Source organism: Oryctolagus cuniculus, chromosome 11 (genome assembly GCF_964237555.1).
Source record: "Oryctolagus cuniculus chromosome 11, mOryCun1.1, whole genome shotgun sequence".
Classification (NCBI taxonomy): Eukaryota; Metazoa; Chordata; class Mammalia; order Lagomorpha; family Leporidae; genus Oryctolagus; species Oryctolagus cuniculus.
The window spans coordinates 117,033,514-117,055,625 of NC_091442.1; the positions used below are offsets into that span (position 1 = coordinate 117,033,514).

The window sequence follows — 22,112 nt, forward strand, 5'->3', positions numbered from 1 at the left end:
GAAGCTCTGCCATGGGCTTCAGGAACTCCAGGAAGGGTCCGTAGGCACACATTAATTAACGGCAGCTTTACCCCAGACTCCTTAAAGCTTGGGCTAAGGAACTTCGTGGGGTTCCTGCGACCCCCTCGGGTCTCCCACAGTCTCACGGGGGGTCTGTCGTTCCTGTTTGGGATTAAGAAGGAAAACATTCCAAGTCCCTCCGGCTTCGCGTTGGAGGCCACGGCGCCAGATCGAGAGGCGAGAGGGGAGATTTCAAATAGACGGGAGGCGGGAGTGAGACCCCCACCCCGGGCGGTTACAGCCGTGGAAGCGAGGCCTGGTGCAGGCTTGGAGGGAGGTAGACCAGAAGACGGGGCGAGGCCAGCGGTGGCAGCCGCCTGCCTCACAAAGACGCGGGCCCTCCAGGCCGACCGGACTCGCCACTGGGGAGGACGTTCGGGGGTCTCCTCCTCTTGCCCGTCGAAGCCCTGGGCATTCCCCGAACGGGCATCGGGGAAGCCAGCCGGTGCCTGGTGGGCCCGACAGACCCCGGCCGCAGGCCTCGCAGGGTGACTGGCGCTGGGGCCTGGGCTCCGCAGCGGGACCAGGCCGGTCCGCAGAAGGTCAGTGTGGAGTCCCGCACCGCGGGGCGCCACCCCCGCCTCTTCCCCGCGCCCGGACCAGCAACGGTGCCGCGGCCTCGGCCAGGTTGGCGGCCGAGGCGGAGGAAGCAGCCGCCGCCGCCCCGGCCGAAGGCAGTGCGGCCCGGGGGCTTCCCGGGGAAGGGCGACGAGAGCGAGCCCTGTCGAACGTTTCCACTCGGCTCGCTGCAGGCGCCTCGGCCCCGCCCGGCCCCGCCCCGGCCCCTCCGGCCGCCGCCTCCTCCCCGGCCGACGTGAGGGGGGAGGCCTGCGCCAGCGCCTTTAAGAGGCGTGGCCATGGGCTCCGCCTCCATCTGCCCCTCGCGCGCCAGTCGGGGGAGGGGTGCGGGAGGAGGCGCCCGGGCGTCAGGGGGTGGGTGGGAAGCGAGGCGCGCGCTACTGCGCAGGCGCATTGGCCGGACTACAGATCGTGTGTTTCCAAAATGGCGGCAGCGATGGATGTGGATACCCCGAGCGGCACCAACAGCGGCGCGGGCAAGAAGCGCTTTGAAGTGAAAAAGGTTGGGTCTCGCCAGCGCCTTCCTCGGGGAAGCTAGAGAGGCGCGGATCTGGCTGGCAGGCCCTTGGATGACCGAGGCGCGGAGGAAAGGGCTTCAATTCAGGGCGTTCCTAGGACCGGGTACCACGAAAGGAAGCCGGGGGGCGGGCCTTAGCGTTGATCGGCGTGACGGCGGCCCACTGTCGAGCGCAATGTTGAGTTCGCTTTGAGGCTGAGGGGCCAATCACGGAGGTGCTTATTGAGATGCGCGGGGTTGCGACTGGGCTGCGGGAGCCAAGCGCCGGAGCTGTCACTGAAGCGGCTGAGGGGTGGGGGGAAGGACCGGGCGGGGTGGGTGGAAGGGGAGTCGGAGCGCTGCGGCGGGTGGAGGATGGGGTGGTGTGGCGAAAGCCGAGAACCTGAGCTCTTACCGCACTGGAGGCCTCTGAGGAGCCCGGCTGGTGACCTCCCCGCCCCGCCCCTGTCTGAAGCGTGGAGGGTCCCCGACTCGTCCCTCCGTTAGCCCCTCTCGGGCCCGGCCCCCGCCCGGAGTGTGCAGCTTGGCTCTTGGGGGGTCGTGTGTCGGCTTGTCACACAGCCGCCCCAGCCTTGTGGTGTCACGTCCAGAATCTCCCTCCAAAAGACATTTTTAAAAAAAAAATCATGGTGGAATTTGTTGAAAAGAAAATGTCCCAGTCTCGTGCCGTTCGCGGAGGATCGCGTGCTGGCTCCGAGCGGCCTGGCGGAGACGGGGGCAGGAACACATGTAGACGCGGCTTTTTCTTTTTCTTTTTGGCGTGAGGTCTGCCCCCTCACTGCTTTCCCCGAGCCGGCAGCTCTGGAGAAAAGTGTCGATTCCCACCTAAGGTGAAATAAATCTGGACAATGAAGGTTCCGACCTAGGGGAGCTGCGCTTCCTGGACCATCGTCCAGGCGCGGACGCCGGGCCCTCCGAGTGCGTTTCGGCGTCTCATTGTGGCCGCCGCTGCCCGCCTGCTGCCAGCAGCCATGTTGCGGACTCGGGGCTTCTCCAAGTTGGAGCTGAGGTGTGGAGAGTGCTGGCGAAGTTCCTAGACCTGAGAGCTGGCCTGGAAGGAGATGAAGGCTTGGGTGGCGGCGCCAGACAGTGGGTGAAAGGGGAGTTTGGAAGTTGTTTCTCATAATTTTTTTAAGATAAATCCTTACTGGAATTTACTACATGTTAGAGTTGCAACATACGAAAGTTGAGAACATCAGCTTATTTGATAAGAACGAAAGATTCTAGTAAATTCTGCCGTTTGGAAGTGACGGCGTGAGGTTCAAGCGATGACCTTGTTCTGGGTACCCACCCTGGGTCACCAGTTATCCAGCTTATCCCACGATTACCCACGTTATTATCCAGTCATCGTCTTAGTTCATCCTGTCCCTAGCGTTCACCTCCCGCTCCTGATGTTTATGCAGATTTTGAGCCCTGCAGCTGCCAGAAAAACCTTCACAGGAATTCAAGTTTGTGCTTATTAATCCTAAAGCAGGCACTGAAAAACTATTCCTAACTTGGCCTACATTGATATGACTGACTAAATTATTTTAAACTGTAGGGAAAAGAAATAAAAAAGGTGACTCATTCATTTCTGTATTCCTATACCAAACCTTTGGAGAATGGGCCAGCCTACATATAGCTTCCAGTTGTCCCCTAATATAATAAATGAGAATAATGTAACATCCAAAAACTCTTTTGTCTGGTGGTCCCTGTGGCCCAGGTGGGTAACTGCAGCTGCAGCAGGAAGCGCGTGTGTGCGTGACATTACAAGGAGAGCGCATTGTTCCCCCTTTTTCTCTTTGCAGTGGAATGCAGTAGCCCTCTGGGCCTGGGATATTGTGGTTGATAACTGTGCCATCTGCAGGAACCACATTATGGATCTCTGTAAGTAACTGGAGGAGGGTGGGAGGAGGTTGAGAGGCTACAGGGATTGTGGCCATCCTGAAGTGGCCAGTTTCCTTCCTCACCAGGAGACACAAAGCACAGCATGTGTGAGGCCTTTTGTGTTTAGTCCACTGGGGTGTTGGAAGGAAAGTAGTTTTTTCTGAAGTCCTACATGCATACCCAGCTCTTGGAATAAGTCCACTCCACACAATCTTAAGGATGGCAAGGACGCTTTTAGAGTGAATTTTGGACACAGAGATGCTGTGTACTCTTCTGTATCTCCCGTCTCATACTCAGAACTCCAAGGCAGACATAGTGAATGGAAGAAAGTAAACTCTGACCTAAAATATCCTACATGAGCTAATTTTTGCTGGGCGAGATTTACACTCCGCCCTATCTGTGGGGTCAGACAACTGCGGATCAGAAATACATATGCGTTTTTTAATGTCTGTACTGGACAAATATATCCTTTTTTTCCTTGTCATTATTCACTAACCCATACAGCTTCGCAATTGTTTACATAGCATTTACATTGTATTAGGCATTGTAAGTTACCTGGAGATGAACTAAAATAAATGGAAGGTTGTGTGGAGCAGCCAAGTCATGAACCAGTGTCCATAAGGGATGCTGGTGCCCTGGATTGAGAATTTTTTTGGGTGGCCGGTGCTGTGGCGCAGTGGATTAATGCCCTGGCCTGAAGCACCAGCATCCCATATGGGTACCGATTCAAGACCTGGCTGCTCTACTTCCAATCCAGCTCTCTGCTATGGCCTGGGAAAGCAGTAGAAGATGGCCCAAATCCTTGGGCCCCTGCACCCACGTGGGAGGCCTGGAAGAAGCTCCTGGCTCCTGGCTTTGGATCAGCAGAGCTGTGGCCATTAGGGCCAATTGGGGAGTGAACCATCAGATGGGAGACCTCTCTCTATCTCTCTTTCTCTGCCTCTCCTCTTTCTGTGTGACTCTGACTTTCAAATAAATAAAAAAAATTTTTTTTTGACAGGCAGAGTGGATAGTGAGAGAGAGAGACAGAGAGAAGGGTCTTCCTTTGCCATTGGTTCACCCTCCAATGGCCACCACGGCCGGCGCACTGCGCTGACCCGAAGCCAGGAGCCAGGTACTTATCCTGGTCTCCCATGGGGTGTAGGGCCCAAGCACTTGGGCCATCCTCCACTGCCTTCCCGGGCCACAGCAGAGAGCTGGCCTGGAAGAAGGGCAACCGGGACAGAATCCGGTGCCCTGACCAGGACTAGAACCCGGTGTGCCAGCGCTGCAAGGTGGAGGATTAGCCTAGTGAGCCGCGGCGCCGGCCATAAATAAATCTTAAAAAAAAATTTTTTTTTTAAGATTTTATTTGAAAGTCAGAACTACAGAGAGGCAGAGAGAGAGAGAGAGGTCTTCCATCCGCTGATTCACTCCCCAGTTGGCCGCAGCGGCCAGACCTCCGCCGATCCAGAGCCAGGAGCTCTCGGTCTCCCACATGGATGCAGGGGTCCAAAGATTTGGGCCATCTTCTGCTTTCCCAGGTCATAGCAGAGAGCTGGATCAGAAGTGGAGCAGCCGGCACTCAAATCAGTGCCCATATGGGATGCCGGCACTGCAGGCAACAGCTTTACCTGCTACACTACAGTGCCAGCCAAGAATTTTTGATGTTAGTCCCAAACACAGTAGAAAGGACATCGCCAGTATCTAAATAGGTAATTAATTGCCTAAAAGAAATTTCTTTACACATAATAGATATGATTATAGCTGGTGGTGGACTGACTTTGTGTCCTTCTAGTAATGGGAAAAGAATGTTGATCACACCAGGAAAAGTTGAGGTTACTTTTTTTTTTTTTTTTTTTTTTTAAGATTTATTTATTTGAGAGGCAGAGAGAGAGAGGTCTTCCATCCACTGGTTCACTCCCCAAATGGCTGCAATGCGGGAGCTGGGCCAATCCAAAGCCAGGAGGGAGTATCTGGGTCTCCCATGAAGGTGCAGGGGTCCAAGGACTTGGGCCATCCTCCACTGCTTTCCCAGGCCATGGCAGAGAGCTGGATGGGAAGAGGAGCAGCCAGGACTCGAACTGGTGCCCATATGGAATGCTGGCACTGCAGGCGGCGGTTTTACCCACTATGCCATAGCTCTTGCCCTGGGGTTACTTTTTCATCCTGGTACTAAAATGGATTATTGAAATCAGGTAGGGCAGAGAAATTCTTAAGTTTTGAGAATTTTAATTGTAGGCACTTATTTTTTAGATGGTTCTCTTGCATTTCCAGTTTCATCCTGAGCTACTCTCCTCTGTGGTAGTCTCTTAGGTCTTCTTCCCATGCTTGAAGTATCCATGCTTATTTTTAGAGCCTTCTGATTGGAGTATTCTCTGTTCTTGCTCTCCCCATACATGTCTAACCCAGCACTCTCCAATCTAAATAGAAGCCAGAAATGCCAACACTTACATAATTTTAAACTTTCAGGTACCCACATTAATGAAGAAAGCATAAATAAATGCAATTAATTTTAATGTTCTATTTAACTTTTTTTTTTTTTTTTTTTTTTTTTTTTTTTTTTACAAATAGAGTTAGACAGTGAGAGAGAGAGAGACAGAGAGAAAGATTTTCCTTCCATTGGTTCACTCCCCAAATGGCCACCATAGCCGGCGCTGTGCCGATCTGAAGCCAGGAGCCAGGTATTTCCTCCTGGTCTCCCATGTGGGTGCAGGCGCCCAAGCACCTGGGCCATCCTCCACTGCCTTCCTGGGCCACAGCAGAGAGCTGGACTGGAAGAGGAGCAACTGGGACTAGAACCTGGTGCCCATATCGGATGCTGACACCACAGATGGAGGATTGTGAGCCATGGCACCGGCCTGTTCTATTTAACTTATTAAAATATTTCCATTTCAACATGTGATAATTATAAAAAATAGGGTTTTCTTTGTACTAAATCTTCAAAATTCATTGTGTATTTTACACTTAAAATGTGTCTGCATTCAGACTAGCTCATTTCAGTAGCCTTATGTTGTTTATGGCTAGTTTATTGGGCATTGTAGGACTAACCCGTAGTTGATCTTCAGCTCTTACCTTGAACTTGCTCAAAGAAGTTTACCCTGATCATACACACATATAAGCTGGCTATGGTAGTTTTGTGAAATATTCCCAGAATGTCCTGTAGTTTCCATTTGTATTAATCATTTAATTGAGTTGGTTTTCAATGTCTGTGTTATCTACTACTACATACCCAGCATCTATTGTGGTGTCCAGCACTTAATAAGTTCTCAATAAATATTTGCTGGGTGAATAATGTAAATTCAGAATACCAGAATATTTTGTGGATACTGCAACTTGGAAAGCACAAATCAAATATTTTGTGTTGGAAAGCAGTCATGGTGTGTGCTGGTGGTTGATCACCCTTGGCTTCTTTGAACTTTGACCCTGTTTCCTTTCACACTATAGTCTAAGCAAATCAGCAGCTGCCATGATGTTTCCTACAGATGGCAGGAGTCCATCACAGAAACACACGCAGGGCTTTAAGTGTGTCTGGGTGGGGTCTTGATGATGCGCCTGCAGTTCCTGTGCCTTGTGTTTTCACAAGTTGTGCCTGGAGCCTCTCTTCTGAAAATAGTTGATGATTTTTAAAACCCTAAGGTGTTTTTTTTTTTGCCTCCTATCTAAGCATCGTATGTCTCCATAGATATGAGAGTATATACTTCTTGGAAGGACTACAAAACACAGACGCTGTCTTCTGTTAGTGTTGAACACTTGAGAGACCCATGCAGACTCTCAGTTGGATGCCTGTGTTATCAGATAAATGGACTGGCATTGTGTCGTGAGTAAGCTACTGCTTGTGACACTGGCGTCCCATATGGGTGCTGGTTTGTGTCCCAGCTGCTCTGCTTCCTCTCCAGCTCCCTGCTGATGACTTGGGAAAAGCAGCAGAAGATGGCCTGCATGTTTGGGCTGCTGCCACCAACATGGGAGACCCAGATGAAGCTCCTGGCACCTGGCTTCAGCCTGTCGCAGGACTAGCTGTTGCAGCCATCTGGGGAGTGAACCAGCGGATGGAAGGTTGATCTCTATCCGTCTCTCTCTGTAATTTGGACTTCCAAAATAAATCAGTCTTTTAAAATATTTTTTAAATGTCAGATGAAGTAGAATGTTGAACTCCATAACAAAAAATTACGCATTTGTTTTGTTTTTTAAAATATTTATTTGTTTGAAAGGCAGAGAGAGCACTTCCATCTGCTGGTTCACTCCCCAAATGGCTGCAACTGCCAGGCCTGGGCCAGGCTGAAGCCAGGAGCCAGGAGCTCCATCCAGGTCTCCCACATGGGTGGCGGGGACCCAAGCACTTGGGCCATTTTCTGCTGCTTTCCAGGCCATTAGCAAGGAGGTGGATGGAGCAGAGCAGCCAGGACTGGAACTGGCCCTCCCACGTGGGATGCAGAGCCACAGGTCGTGGCTTCACTGCTGTTTTAGAGCTCTGGCTCTAGGTGTCAGAGCTTTAAAAAAAAATTCACAAATTCGTTAAGAGACTTGTTAAAGACGAAAACAAGAATCTGGATTTAGCAATGGCCATTTTTCTAGTAAATCTGGTCTAGCATTGAGTGAATAATTAATATACACTGTTATATATAAATAACAATCTGCCCTGGCCAGACTTCTACGAAACATTCTTGGTCTAGAGACTTCCCCCTAGAGTCTACCGTTGCTGTTGTTTGTTTGTTTGAAAGACAGAGTTACAGAGAGGGAGAGTCAGAGAGAAAGTGAGATTGAGTCTGCCAGTTCATTCCCTAAATGGCCACAAGGATCAGGGCTGGGCTGGGCTGGAGCCTGGAGCCTGGAACTCCCTCAGGGTCTCCCATGTGGGCAGCAGGGCCCAGACACTTGCCATCATGTGCTTTCCTGGGCGCGTGAGCAGGGAGGGGGATCAGAGGCAGAGCAGCCTCTACTGAAACCAGTGCGCTGGGAGCCTCTGTCACAGGCAGTGGCTTGCCCACCACACCGCGGAGCCAGCTCCCCTGCTCTTGGTTTATGTGTATCTTACATGATCCCAGTTTTGGTTGCTGTAAAGTGCTGCTAAGGTATGTAGTCTGCTGGGTGTTATCTCCTTCATTATTTCTGGTAATTTTGGTCCAGATGAAGATCTAACTTCATCTTAGATTGACCTTTGCTTATAAGATGGAAGTGTCTTAATGACACTGCAGAACTATCCTTTTGTTTGTTTAAAGATTTATTTTATATTTGAAAGAATTAGAGAGGGGAAGAGAGAGAGAGCAGTCTTCTATCCACTGGTTCACTCCCCTAAATGGATACAGTGGCCAAGGCTGGGCCAGGAGCTTCTTCCTGGTCTCCCACATGACTGTAGGGGCCCAAGCACTTGGGCCGTCTTCCACTGCTTTCCCAGGTGCATTAGGAGGGAGCTGGATCAGAAGTGGAACAGCCAGGTGTCAAACAGCACCCATGTGGGACGCTGGCATTGCAGGCAGCGCTTTGCCTGCTACACCACAGCACTGGCTCCTCCATCCATGTTTTACAAGGTGAGATGTGTTTACTCTTGAGATGAAACATTGCTGCCTTTTCAGTCCTGTCCTTTTGCAAAGTATAGAAGCCCCATGCTTTATGAATTACATGAAATAAACTTCTGCATAGCAGGGGTGTGACATGAACCTTCCATGCTGCTCTCTGCTCTGGTCTGACAGTGAACAGTTCCTGCCTCAGGGTTTTTGTTTTTAAAGATTTATTTATTTGAAAGACAGAGTTGGGGGGGGGGGGGGCCCTTCCTTTCGCTGGTTCACTCCCTAAATGACCGCAGTGGCCAGAGCTTAGCTGATCCGAAGCCAGGAGCTTCTTCCAGGTCTCCCACACGGGTGCCGGGGACCAAGGGCTTGGGCCATCTTCTACTGCTTTCCCTGGCCATAGCAGAGAGCTAGATCAGAAGTGGAGCAGCTGAGACTGAAACTGGTACCCATATGGGATGCTGGCTCTGTAGCCGGTGGCTTTACCTGCTAGGCCACAGCGCAAGCCACTTGTTTTTTGTTTTTTACTTATTTGAAAGTTAAGATTATAGAGGGAGAGAGAGATATCGTCATCCATCCACTGGTTTACTCCACAAATGACTGCAATGTTTAGGGTTAGGCCAGGCCAAAGCCAGGAGTCTGGAACTTCATCTGGGTCTCCCACGTACGTGGAAGGGGCCCAAGGACTCGAGCCATCTGTTGCTGCTTTCCTAGGTCCATTAGCAGGGAGCTGAATTGGAAATGGAGTAACCAGGACTCAAACTGGAGATCGTAAGGGATGCTGGTGTCACAGGCAATAGCTTAACCCATTGTGCCGTGACATCATCCCTTCTGCCTCAGTTTAGCTTGATTCAATCACTATGCTCAGCTGCACCAAAATCCTGAAAAAAATATATATATGTGTGTGAGCACATGTTATATACATGTCTGTGGGGAGCAACTCGGACTAGACTAAGTTACTGGAATTAAGACTTATTCTATGCATCTGCTCTCCCACAATATGGCGCTGGGAGAGAAGAAAACAGCTTCTACACAGCTGCCTCCAGTTCAGCCAATAAACTGTAGGACTTGCTCCTGATTGGAGGAGAGCAGCGTACTCGGCGTGTGAGTAGCAGAGTTCGGATTGGTGGAAGAGGACTATATAGGAGAGAGACGGCATGCACCAGGAACATCTAAGAGGAACATCTAAGGGGAACACCTGTGCAGCCCTCAGAGAGCCGGCCGGCGGTGTGCCGCTCCCCTGTGGAAGTGGGGAAAGTGGCCAGGGGGAACCGCCCTTCCACGGAGGTGGAAGGGACGGCAGCCAACCCGGGAAGAACCAGCAGCAAACCCGGGGAGGGCCGAGCAGACGAAAGAACAGCGCAGGGTTTAGTGTCGTTCCTCCACGAAGAGGGGGAGCGACATAATGGTGCCATGACTCGGATAGGAAGCCTGGGCAGGGCTTGGTGTCGTTCCTCCACGAAGAGGGGGAGTGACATATTGGTGCCGTGACTCGGATATGAAGCCTAGGCAGGACTTAGTGTCGCTCCTCCACGAAGACGGGGAGTGACACATGTCTAATCATTTTCCAAGCCATGTCCCTTAGCTGGCATTTAAGGTAGCAGTTTTATCCTATATATTTTTGTTCTTTGTTTTCTGGTAAAGAATAAGTATATGTTTGGCCCCTGTTCTCTCTGTTTTTAGAAGCAGTTTTTGTTTATCCAGGTACTGAGAGCCTTCTTTGCACTTAGCATAGAAAGAGAAGGTCCCTGCCCTGCAGGAGCTTTGACTGGGGGTTTTGTGAAGGCACCAGAGGGTCCCTGGATAGTGTTGTAGGAAGTGCTGTACCAGTGCCTGAGGGTGAGACACGAATCTGGGGAGTCGGGAAAAGCTTCCGTCCTGAACAGGGGTTTAAGCGGGAACCCAAGGATAGGGTGGGGTTGAGAGTGAGAGTCTTCCAGATATTGAAAAAAGGCATGGGGGAAGGAGAAGACTTCCACATGAGGGAGCCTGAGGGATTCCACAGCCAGAAAGAAAGACCTACATAACAGATTTAGACACGAGGGACCTGGAAACGGTTTTGGTTTTAAGAGTATGTAGGGGGCGGCGCTGTGGTGTAGCAGGTGAAGCCACCGCCTGCAGTGCTGACATCCCATATGGGTGCCAATTTGAGTTCTGGCTGCTCCACTTCGGATCTAGCTCTCTGCTATGGCCTGGGAAAGCAGTGGAAGATGGCCCAAATGCTTGGGCCCCTGCACCCACACGGGAGACCAGGAAGAAGCTCCTGGCTCCTGGCTCCTGGCTGCATATCAGCCCAGCTCCTGCGTTTGCTGCCATTTGGGGAGTGAACCAGCCAGACGGAAGATCTCTCGCTTTGCCTCTGCCTCTAATTCTGCCTTTCAAATAAATAAATAAATAAATCAAAGAGAAAGATCTTCCAACTGCTGGTTTGCTCCCCACGTGGCTACAATGATCAAGGCTAAGCCAGGCCAAAGCCAGGAGCTTCCTCTAGGTCTCCTCAGAGGCCCAAGCACCTGGGCCCTCTTCTGCTTTTCCCAGGCCATAGCAGGGAGCTGGATCGGAAGTGGAGCTGGGACTCACATCTGTGCCAGCATGGGATGCCAACATCTCAGCTGGCAGCTTTACCTACTACATCACAATGCCGACCCTGAAACAGTTTTGGGTTTGTTTGTTTGTTTGTTTTAAAGATTTTATTTATTTATTTGAGAGGCAGAGTTACAGAGAGAGGGAGAGACAGAGAGAAAGGTCTTCCATCCGCTGGTTCACTCCCCAAATAGCGGCAGCAGCAGGAGCTGGGCTGACCCGGAGCCTGGAGCTTCTTCCCGGTCTCCCACGTGGGTGCAGGGCCCAAGTGGTTGGGCCTGCTTCCCCAGGCTATAGCAGAGAACTAGATCAGAAGAGGAGCAGCCGGGACTAGAATCAACTTCTATATGGGATGCCAGCACTGCAGGCGGAGAATTAACCTGCTGCACCACAGTGCTGGCCCCCAGTTTTGGTTTTAATACATTATCCTTGTCTAAGTTAGAGGATCCCACTTGAAGAATATTAATGTTTATTTTTCTGCCATTCTTCCAAATAGTATGTTCACAGCCTCAATTATCAATGGCCTGTACCCTTGATTCTCCACTCTAATCAGATGACAAACTAAGTTATACTGTTTGTATTGTGAGTTTGGGTGATAAAAGCAAGTTCTGTGGTTCAGATCCTTTGTTTTTTTTTGTGTTTGAAGGGTGATATAAACCCCTCTGTCTCTTCCCCTAAGACCAAATGTACCCATTAAAATCAGCATTATTCGAACTGTCACCACTCTCCTAGGATACACATCAGCAGGAAGCTGGAGTAAAGAGGCAGAGCTCGGATTTGAACCCAGGGATTTTGGTATGGGAAATGGCATCTCAACTGCTAGGTCTGACACTCACCCCCGAAGCTTTTCATTCTTCAGAACGGGGGACTCTGTTCTGTCACTGTCTTCATAGAAAGCAAAGTGTGCCTAAATAATTCTTGTTCTTTGAGTATTCGTCCCCAATAGAGCTTTGCCCGTCAGTACTCAGTCTCAGTCAAATCTTTATTCTATTCAAATTCCCTCCTTTTCTACCCCTATGAATTTTTTCAAAAAAGATTTATGTATTTATTTGAAAGGCAGAGATACAGAGAAGCAAAGACAGAGACAGAAAGGCCTTCCATCCTCTGGTTCACTCCCTGTTTTTTGTTTTTGTTTTTGTTTTTGTTTTTCTTTTTTTAACAGGTAGAGTTAGAGAGAGAGAGAGAGAGAGAAAGGTCTTCCTTCCGTTGGTTCACCCCCCAGATGGCTGCCATGGCCGGCACCCTGTGCCAATTCGAAGCCAGGAGCCAGGCGCCTTTTCCTGGCCTCCCATGTGGGTGCAGAGGTCCAAGGACTTGGGCCATCTTCTACTGCTTTCCCAGGCCACAGCAGAGAGCTGGATCAGAAGTGGAGCAGCCGGTACTCAAACCAGTGCCTCTATGGGATGCCGGTGCTGCAGGTGGCAGCTTTACCCACTACGCCACAGCACCAGCCCCGCTTTCCCTATGAAATAGATATTTATGTACAGTTGCAGTAATGTGGTCTACTTCCCAGACAGAATCACTTCAGGGACAATAGTATAACAGTGTTGAGTTCTAAATCTCTAAACCATTGCCCTAGCAAACCTGCTTTGTTTGACAGTGCTTTGAAGGCTTTTTAGTTTGTACACAGAGGATACTCTGCAGTTTGACACAGGCGTCTTCACCGTTATTTCACTTCTGTCTCAGTTCAGTTTCACATCTGACCCCTTTGGAGATCGGAGCTCCTTAGCCAGTGAGGCCTCTGTGGGCAGGCTGAGGCCCGAGAGGGAGCATTCACCAGGAGCAGAGAAAGACGCAGTTCTGAGAGCATTGAGAGTGAGCAGGTGGCTCTGAGACCACTGGATTTACCAGATTGAAATCACTTCCATTTTAACAGGTCGGCTTATGCTCAGCATTTAAAAGCACCATTCCATTTGTTACTTTTTATTTATTTATGTATTTTAAAGATTTATTTATTTATTTGAAAGGCAAATTTAAGAAGAGAGAGAGGGAAAGATATGGAGAGAACTTCCATCCGCGGATTCATCCCCTAAATGGTTGCAGTGGCCAGAGCTAGACTGGTCCAAAGCCAGGAGCCAGGAGTCTCTTCTGGGTCTCCCACGTGGGTACAGAGGCCCAAGCTCTTGGGGCATCTTCCACTGCTTTCCCAGGCCATTATCTGGGAGCTGGAATGGAAGTGGAGCAGCCGGGACAGGAACAGCTCTCATGTGGGATGCCGGCACCACAAGTGGTGTTTTTACCTCCTATGCCATAACCCCAGCCCCTGTTACTGTGTTTTTAAACAAGGCTAGGAAATTGAAGGCACACTGTTAAGTCATACCAGAATGACTTCTCTGTTCTTTTGCCCTTTTATGCACTCATTAAAAAAAAATTACAGCTAATTAACCACTTGTGTGTTTTGGTTGTTGCGAGGTCCAGTGATGCTGTTGTCTCTTTCCCACAGGCATAGAGTGTCAAGCCAACCAGGCATCTGCTACGTCGGAAGAGTGCACCGTTGCGTGGGGCGTCTGCAATGTAAGGAAGCGTCTTCTGTCAGCCTGGCTGTAAACTTTCGCCTCTCTGCCTGCTTTGCCAGTGTTGAAACGGGAAAGGGACCGGCCCACATTTTTCCCTGTATTACTCCCGGTTAGAGAGTAAAAATGATTAGCACGAAGAGCACTAGCTTGTCTTTACTGTAAAGTGAGCCCACTTTTGTTAGCAGTGTTCTGGGGATTCATCTTTTGAATTGCCCTCAACGCCTATGGCACAGCCTTTGGAATATTCCGATATAGAGAATCTTGACTTTCTAAACCGACTTTTCCAGTTGTGTGTCTTGTGGAACTGAGTTTGGTGAGTAAGCTGAGTGTTCATGCCTGTGTGTGCATCTGTGGTGAATGTACTGAGTGAGGTTTTTTTCTTTTTTTTAACACGGCTCGTGCCAGCAATGTTTTATGAAGCGTCGTTGGACTGAATGCGTGGCCTTCCCATGCCGTGACAGCTGTGGAGGACAACAGACATCAAATGCGTTATTTCTGGCACGTGTTAAAAATTCACCCTTACGGCCATGTAGTCACAGTCACATGAGCTAAAACTGTCCTGCTCAGACCTCCTGTGACAAGGGGACAGAGGACCCACGGGCCTGGGGGTTCTGGGGTCACTGCCATTCCGTCGCTGTCTTCCTTACTGAGTGACTTCAGGCTTCTGGTGTGTAAAATGGACTAATGGTAATCATGCGGAACTATAATCAGGTTAAATGATTCAGTGCTGGAAAGTGCTGTAACAGCTCCTGGCACACCGTAAGCATGAGTGTTTGTTAAAAAGTCTCAATAAATACAAGTTTGGAGCGAGGGCTTCCTAGCAGTTGGTGGCTCTGAGGACCTGTCCCGCTCACGCCTGCGGGGCACCTTCTTCCTTCTGTCAGGACTCTGGCTGATTTCGCAGTATTTGCCACGGGACCACGTTCATCACTGACGGAGATAAAACACCAGGCTGTTTGCACTCCCTGGTGCACAGGCTTGTCCTGAAAATGACGATCCCTTGTTTGGAAGGAGGAGTGAACTGCCCCTTCAATTTGCTAACTAGAGACTGGCTCAGGGAGTCTGGCGCTAAGGAGGGCTGGCCTGGTGAGGCGGGCGTCTCTGGACCAGTCCTGGGTTCCAGTTCTGAATCTTCTGCAGCACAGCTCCATGAGTTAGCAAGTCACCTCCCTCGTCTGGGCTTCCTGTCTGTGAAGTGAAGATAATAATATCTGCCATGCTTGCTTGCCAGGGTTGCTGTGAGGCTCAGATAAGGTAGTAAATGTCAACATCTTCTGTAAATTGTAAAGTACTATAAATTTCAGCTCTGTAGATTCTCCTTGCACTGCTACATAAGCCCATGAGTGTATCTTAGTTACTAACAGGAGGAGAGCTGGGCTGAGCTGTGCTGGGGCCACTGTCACCTGTGCTGCAGCCCCTCGCACCCTTCAGCACTTGCCATCTCCCAGGGCAGGGTGGTGCAGGGGCTGGGGAACACAAGGTCTCCATGCTGCTGCAAGGTGCCGCACAGGCAGCAGGGGGCTCGAGAGGGGGCCTTAAGTTCTTGTGGGTGGCCTGACCCTAGCACCCGCTGGCAGAGAGAAAATCTCTCTGGCTTCTGCTTTTTGGAATTTCTGTGTTTTTTCTGTCTTTCATAGTGTGTTCTATGAGCATTAAGAAAGGCTATCTTGAAGGCTGTCTCTCGGGGGTAATTCTTGTCCACGAGCACCCAACGTGAACAAGCTCTGGGTTCCACTGTTAGTTACTGAGTTTTATCTATACACACACACACACACACACACACACACAAATACATATATTTATTTATTTTAAAGATTTATTTATTTGAGAGGCAGAGCTACAGAGAGAGGGAGAGACAGAGAGGCCCTCTATCTGCTGGTTCACTCCCCAAACACCCACAACAGCCAGAGCTGGGCCGACCCAAAGCCAGGAGCCAGGAACTTCCTCTGGGTCTCCCACATAGGTGCAGGGGCATCCTCCACTCCTTTCCCAGGCCGTCAGCGGGGAGCTGGACCAGCAGGGAGCCCACATGGGGTGCCAGCACTGCAGTTGGAGGCTCAACCCACTACACCACAGCGCCAGCCCCACAGAATTATGTTTTTGTCTTTGTCAAAAGAGAGTTCACAAGATAGAAAGCCATACTATGTGACTGCTTCAGTTCCATGTGTGTTTTGGAAGACCTTAACTGTCCAGGTTTCAAAGCTGCTATTACACCAAGCCTACAGAAGCATTTGTTGTTTTGTTGGGGTGTCATTATTTCTCCCCTGTTGCCTACCCCAACCCACCACAGATTAAGTGAGGGGGAGCGCCTGCTGCTTCTGTCTGAACACCCTGTGCCGGGGGGGCGGGGTGAGATCCGCGGCAGAGTTGTGATCAGCATCTGCATGTCATTGACCCACAGCAAAGTAGTGCACACGGATTTCCCTTCCCAAACCTTAGCCGACTCCTAGCTCCCCTCCCTACCAGTGTTCTTAGTACTTTTTGCTTCCTGTCCTGATCAGGAAAGTAGCCCTTGAGGGCTCTATTACTGCTTGTGAGAAGTTTGTCCCTCCAAGTACTAAGTTTTACCCTGGTTTTAAAATTCTCATTCCTTTTGAAGACAAAGTTCTTCACCCTTTTGAGGTTTATTACGTGCTGAACTCTGATAATATCAGTCAATAAGTCCATGAACAAATCTGGAAATAAAGTTCGTTTGAGCAGAGTTGAGCTGGGTATGGAGGTGCCTCGGCTCTGGGTGGGTGCTAGCGCTGCCCTATACCAGCAGAGGAGGTGAGGGCTTTGCCCTTGGGCTTTTCAGTCTCAGAGCAGAAGGAGGCAAGGGAAGCTGGAGACCAAGCATGGGGAAGTTTGAAGTCTGCTTGTGATCAGGGCTCCTTCCCCAAGAAAGGTGGAAGCATCCGTTTCAGGCCAGGTGCCATCAGGGAGCCACACTACATATTCCCCTAAGGAGAGGAGGAGTGAGCTCACTGCTAGAACTCGCACCCATGCCTCCTACATAATTTCTCCGTTTAGTAGTAACATTTTTCCTTAAGTTTTATTATTTATTTTAAAGAGTTATACAGAAATAGACAGATCTTCCATCTGCTGGTTCACTCCCAAATAGTTGTAAAAACCAGCGCTGGGCTAGGCCGAAGCCAGGAGCTTCATCCAGGTTCCCCTGTGGGTGCAGGGGCCCAAGGACTTAGTTATCTTCTGCTGCTTTCCCAGACACATGAGCCTGGAAAGGAAGTGGAGCAGCCGCCCATATGGGATGCCAGCATCTCAGGCAGCAACTTAACCTGATGTGTCACAACGCCAGCCCCAGTAGTAACCAACCAACCTACCTTCCTTCCTTCCTTCTTTCCTCCCTCCCTCCCTCCCTCTGTCTTTCCTTATAAAAGCACATTTATTATAGTTTTGACCCCTTTTCCTATCCAGGTATTTTTATACAAGAAAACCATAATGTTGCGGGCTAGGTTGGGCCTAAATTCCTATTCCAGGCTCTTGCCTGTTACTTAGAAAAGCATTCTAAATACAAGCACAAATACAAAATATAAAGTGATAAAGTTTATTCAAAAGATGAGGAAAACACACACACACACATGGGCATTGTTCAGGGAGGGTGAGCCAGGAAGAAAAAAGAGAGATTTCTGTACCCTGCTTGCTCTGGGTCCACCTGGAGAGATTTAGTAACATTTCCAACAGATGCCTTATTGCAAATATCCTTGTCATCCCCACGGTGTACTCAGTTGTTGAACTTTGAGCTTTGCCTTGTTGTCTCCTTTTCTGCCCCAGCCCACCTTACGGACCCGTTCCTTGTGTCCTGTGAGACGTGTCCGTGCTGGCCGAGGCTGCCCAGAGTTGCTGTTAATCAAATGTATCTTTTCTTTCAGCACGCTTTTCACTTCCACTGCATCTCTCGCTGGCTCAAAACACGGCAGGTGTGTCCCTTGGACAACAGAGAGTGGGAGTTCCAAAAGTAGGTGTCTCGAGCTGTTTTGGTGCTGTAAGGCCTCCGTGCCCGTCTGACTCACCCCAGGCTAACGGGAACTTGCCTTGTTTGTAAACCTAGCTGTGGTTAATTTTTAAAAGGACTCATTTATGTGGGAAATGAACAAAGGGTTAACCAAAGTAGAAGTTTGCAGCCCAGGTTTCCCGACCTTCCAGGGTCTGTACAAGTAGAAATACAGGAATCTGCAAACTAACAAGGCCTGGAGCTGCCCGGTGCCAGGCACCTGTGCTTTGGGCTGGATTTGCAGCCGCCTGTCACATGTTCCATTGGCTCATCCCACCAAGTTTACTTCTGTAAGAGCATTTATGGATGTCCTGATTGAATTTGTGTTATTATGTAAATAAACATGACATGGTAGCTTTTTAGAATTTCAAATGGTTGAAAGGGCATTTACCACAAGAAATAAATCTCCCAACTTAGACCCCAGTCCCTGCACTGAAGGTAACAGGCGGCGGCAGCTGCTTCTGCTTTCCTGACTTGTCCTAGATGTAGCGCATGTAGGGCCACGTGGGCATGTGTGCATCCATGTTTGGTTTTAATGTAAATGTGAGCATCCTGTGTATAAGGGTTTGCCATGTTTTGGGTTTGGAGATTTTTCCCTATCTGTAAATGTCAAACTTCCTCCTTTTCTAGTGATGTAGAGTATTTCTCTACGTACCATCATTTTTAAGATCAGTCTCTATTGATGGATGTTTGAGTTTCCAGCTTTTCAGTGTTAAACAGTGTGTAGGGGTGGATATCCTTGTATGTGAATCTTTGTGTATATGTGCAAGTGTCTCTGTAGCAGTAATTCCTGATTCCTTAAAGAATGGTAAAGAAGGATGTACATTTTCTTTCTTTTTTTCTTTTTTTTTTTTTTTTTTCCGATTTATTTATTTGAGAGGCAAAGTTACAGACAGACAGAGGAGAGGGAGAGACAGAGAGAGTCTTCCATCCTCTGGTTCACTCCCTGGATAGCCACAACAGCCAGAGCTGGGGCTGTCCAGAGCCAGAAGCTTCTCTTGGTAGCCCACGCAGGTGCAGGGGCCCAAGCACTTTGGCCATCTTTCACTGTTTTCCCAGGCCATCAGCAGAGAGCAACCGGGACTCAAACCAGCGCCCATATGGGATGCTGGCACTGCAGGTGGCGGGTTTTACCCGATACACCACAGCACCAGTCCCCATTTTTTGTTTTTTTAAGACAACTTCCAGATACTCACTGTCTGACTTGCACTGTGGGCTCCATTCAGCAAAGCCTAAGCTAAGTATTGTGTAAGATGCAAACATGCATCAGACTGTCCTTCCTGGGCCTTGGGGAGCTTGCATTCCAAATGGAACTTGACAGAAATACTCCTCCAGGCAGAAGCACCTCTCTTGAGTTCTCAGAAGGCCTCTGTACTTGGCTGTGCCCTTGAGCAAGCTTAAGGTTCCATTTCAGAACAGAACTCCCACATTGTCCATTACATGTGCCCTGGGCTAAGCCTGAGAGCTGGACATAGTGCGGAATTCCTCACACTGAGCTTTGATACTGCCATTTAGTGCTGACTTTCCCAGGTAGTGGTCATTAGTGCACTGGGAAAACAAGTTCAGGAAGAGTAAATTCTAGGTCATTCTCTCCTTTAAGATGTATTTATTTATTTGAAAGTCAGTTACAGGGAGAGAGGGAGAGACAGAAAGAGAGAGAGACACCTTCTATCCACTGATTCATTCCCCAGATGGCTGCAATGGCCGAGACTGGTCCAGGCCAAAGCCCGGAGCCAGGAGCTTCATCCAGGTCTCCCACGTGGGTGGCAGGGCCCAAGAACTTTAGCCATCCTCCGATGCTTCTCCCAGGTCATTAGCAAGGAGCTGGATCAGAAGTGAAGCAGCCGAGGCTTGAACTAGCACCCATAGGGGATGCTGGTGTTACAGCCGATAGCTTTCCCTGCTACCCACAATGCCAGCCCCTCTAGAGCATTCTTTATAACAAATTCTGGGCCAGTGCCGTGGCTCAATAGGCTAATCCTCCGCCTTGTGGCACCGGCACACCGGGTTCTAGTCCTGGTCGGGGCGCCGGATTCTGTCCCCGTTGCCCCTTTTCCAGGCCAGCTCTCTGTTGTGGCCAGGGAGTGCAGTGGAGGATGGCCCAAGTGCTTGGGCCCTGCACCCCATGGGAGACCAGGAGAAGCACCTGGCTCCTGGCTTCGGGGCAGCGCGGTGCACCAGCCGCAGCGGCCATTGGAGGGTGAACCAACGGAAAAGGAAGACCTTTATCTCTGTCTCTCTCTCTCATTGTCCACTCTGCCTGTCAAAAAATTAAAAAATAAATTAAAAAAAAAATTCTGGACTACTCTGCAGTCCGTTAACACACACTGGAGCACTAACTTGTGCGGAATGTGGCGCAACAGCTTTTTTAAGATGATACTCAAGTGAATGTTGTATGAGAAGCACTCAAAGGGTCTGGTAGCCCTTCCAGATGATGGCGTGGTGACCCAGAGTTCTGGTGCCCATGTACAAACTCTATCAGAGGCTACCCACCCAAAAAGACCAGAACAAACGATTGAATAAGATCATAATGAGAGGTACTGTGTTCAAGAAATGTTTGTGGAAGAAATGCCCTGCACGTATTTATTTTTTCAGAACCCCCTGAAGTACAAACCCATGCCTGGTTTCTCCACAGTCCTCTTTCCACCATACTGCATGTAATCAGAGCTGTAGTTGGAACTGACGACAGATTCTGAATTTGAAGGCTGTTTAATTGCCGCCCTTACTTGCTTACGACACGCCTGCCGGGTACTGGAGTTGAAGTGGAGCTAGGTTGCCTCGGGCAGGGCACCCAAAAGCTCAGATTCTGAGGCAGAATCCTTTTCACAGCCTCCAGCTGTGGCTTCCCTGCCAGTTGGTAATGTCTCCGTGTACCTGCTGGGGGCCGCCCTGTGCTGTGGTTGAGCCTCAGGGAAGGCCCAGCGCTGGGCAGGGGTTGCAGGTGAGGGGTTACAGAGACACCTGTAGTCGCTCAGTCTTGCCAGAGTGCTCACTAAGGTGGCTCATGTGTAGGCACATTTTATCATCTCAAACAGGAAACTGCAATGGAATTAATAAAAAATTTACTTTGTCTTTCAGGTATGGGCACTAGAAAGAGCATTCTTCCATCAAGCTTCATTGTTTGTTGTTCATTTCCTGACTTGCCCTCCAGTTAATTATAAATTAGATAGAACCATGTCTTTTCTGCTTTGTCTTTTCAGTTTGTTGTTCCTGCGGCCATATTGTATTGTGTCAAATAAAGTCTAGTTGAATTCTAGAACGATGCTGCCTCCTGTGTTTTGTGGGAAAGTGAATGTGAATGAAAAGGCTGGAAAGGCAGTGTTTCTTCATCACATGCACAGCACAGGTGTCACAGGAGTCTACCAGGTGAAGGGAGTGTAGATTACTGGCCCCCAGAAGTAGCGGGCAGTCCCGTCTCCCTTCTGCATGACAGCCACGGGCAGCTGAGTGGGGGACGAAACCCGCTCCGTCCCGGTTCTGCAGCCAGCTCCCAACAGCTGTCTTGGGCAAGTCCCCTCTGCCTGGAGCTTGCTTCTGCTGTAATGTGGGTCCTGTGGGTGCAGAGAGAAGCTTTGTTGAACACATGTTAACTCTGATTATAACATGTGTATAACATGTTGCCTTCTCAGCATAGAAAAAAAATTTTAAACATCTTAATGTGTAATCTTGGCTGTCAAAAGAATAATTATGAACTCGTTAGAAATGATGTCACTTAAAGTGGAATTCACAGAAGAGTCAAATTTCCTTCAGGGCCTCCAACCCTTTGCAGCTTATTTGAAATGTCTTGGCTGCAGAAGGAATCGCTCTGCAGAATCGAATGGACAGTCAGTGAAGTTTACTGCAGCGCTTCACAACGTGTGGCCTGAGGATACCCAAGGCTGTGTGGAGCCAGCAGCGAATGGATTGCAGCAGGTCTGAGAATCCAGCTCTTGTAGTCAGAAAAGAGATTTGCAAAGATGTTAACATTTTATGATGCTACTCTTCCTCACTAATTGTTCTGTTTTTGTTTTTTTTTGTTTTTTGTTTTTATTTTTTTTTCTATTTATTTGACAGAGTTACAGACAGTGAGAGAGACAGAGAGAAAGGTCTTCCTTCTGTTGGTTCACCCCCCAAATGGCTGCCATGGCCGGCGCGCTGCACCAATCCAAAATCAGGAGCTGGGTGCCTCCTCCCATCTCTCATGTGGGTGCAGGGACCCAAGCACTTGGGCCATCCTCTACTGCCTTCCCAGACCACAGCAGAGAGCTGGACTGGAAGAGGAGCAACCCGGACTAGAACCCGGCACCCATACGGGATGACGGCGCTGCAGGCAGAGGATTAATCAAGTGAGCCTCGGCGCCGACCAATTGTTCTGTTTTGAAAAATAGTGTAAGTATTTTTTTTTAAGATTTTCTTTGAAAGGAGAGTTACAGAGAGAGAGGAACAGACAGACCTCACATCTTCTCGTTCACTCCCCAAATGGCTGCAACAGCCAGAACTGGGTCGGTCTGAAGCCAGGAACCAGGAGC

The 22,112-nt window shown here is 49.5% G+C and overlaps 1 protein-coding gene across 1 annotated transcript; it reads left to right on the forward strand.

Annotated features, from left to right (window-relative positions):
* The first annotated feature begins 824 nt into the window (after nucleotides 1-824).
* RBX1 (ring-box 1) lies at nucleotides 825-20,860 on the forward strand. The gene is made up of 5 exons (XM_051834015.2): nucleotides 825-1,141; nucleotides 2,944-3,022; nucleotides 13,538-13,608; nucleotides 17,483-17,568; nucleotides 20,683-20,860. Exons 1-5 carry the CDS (start codon nucleotides 1,064-1,066, stop codon nucleotides 20,693-20,695), a joined length of 327 nt encoding a protein of 108 aa, XP_051689975.1. The 5' UTR covers nucleotides 825-1,063; the 3' UTR covers nucleotides 20,696-20,860.
* The last annotated feature ends 1,252 nt before the right edge of the window (nucleotides 20,861-22,112 follow it).

Excerpts from the sequence above, each read along its gene's own strand:
- RBX1 (XM_051834015.2), top strand. The coding sequence starts at position 1,064 with ATGGCGGCAGCGATGGATGTGGATACCCCGAGCGGCACCAACAGCGGC. Across the intron at positions 1,142-2,943 it reads AGCGCTTTGAAGTGAAAAAG|TGGAATGCAGTAGCCCTCTG; the intron begins GTTGGGTCTCGC and ends TTCTCTTTGCAG. Across the intron at positions 13,609-17,482 it reads TTGCGTGGGGCGTCTGCAAT|CACGCTTTTCACTTCCACTG; the intron begins GTAAGGAAGCGT and ends CTTTTCTTTCAG.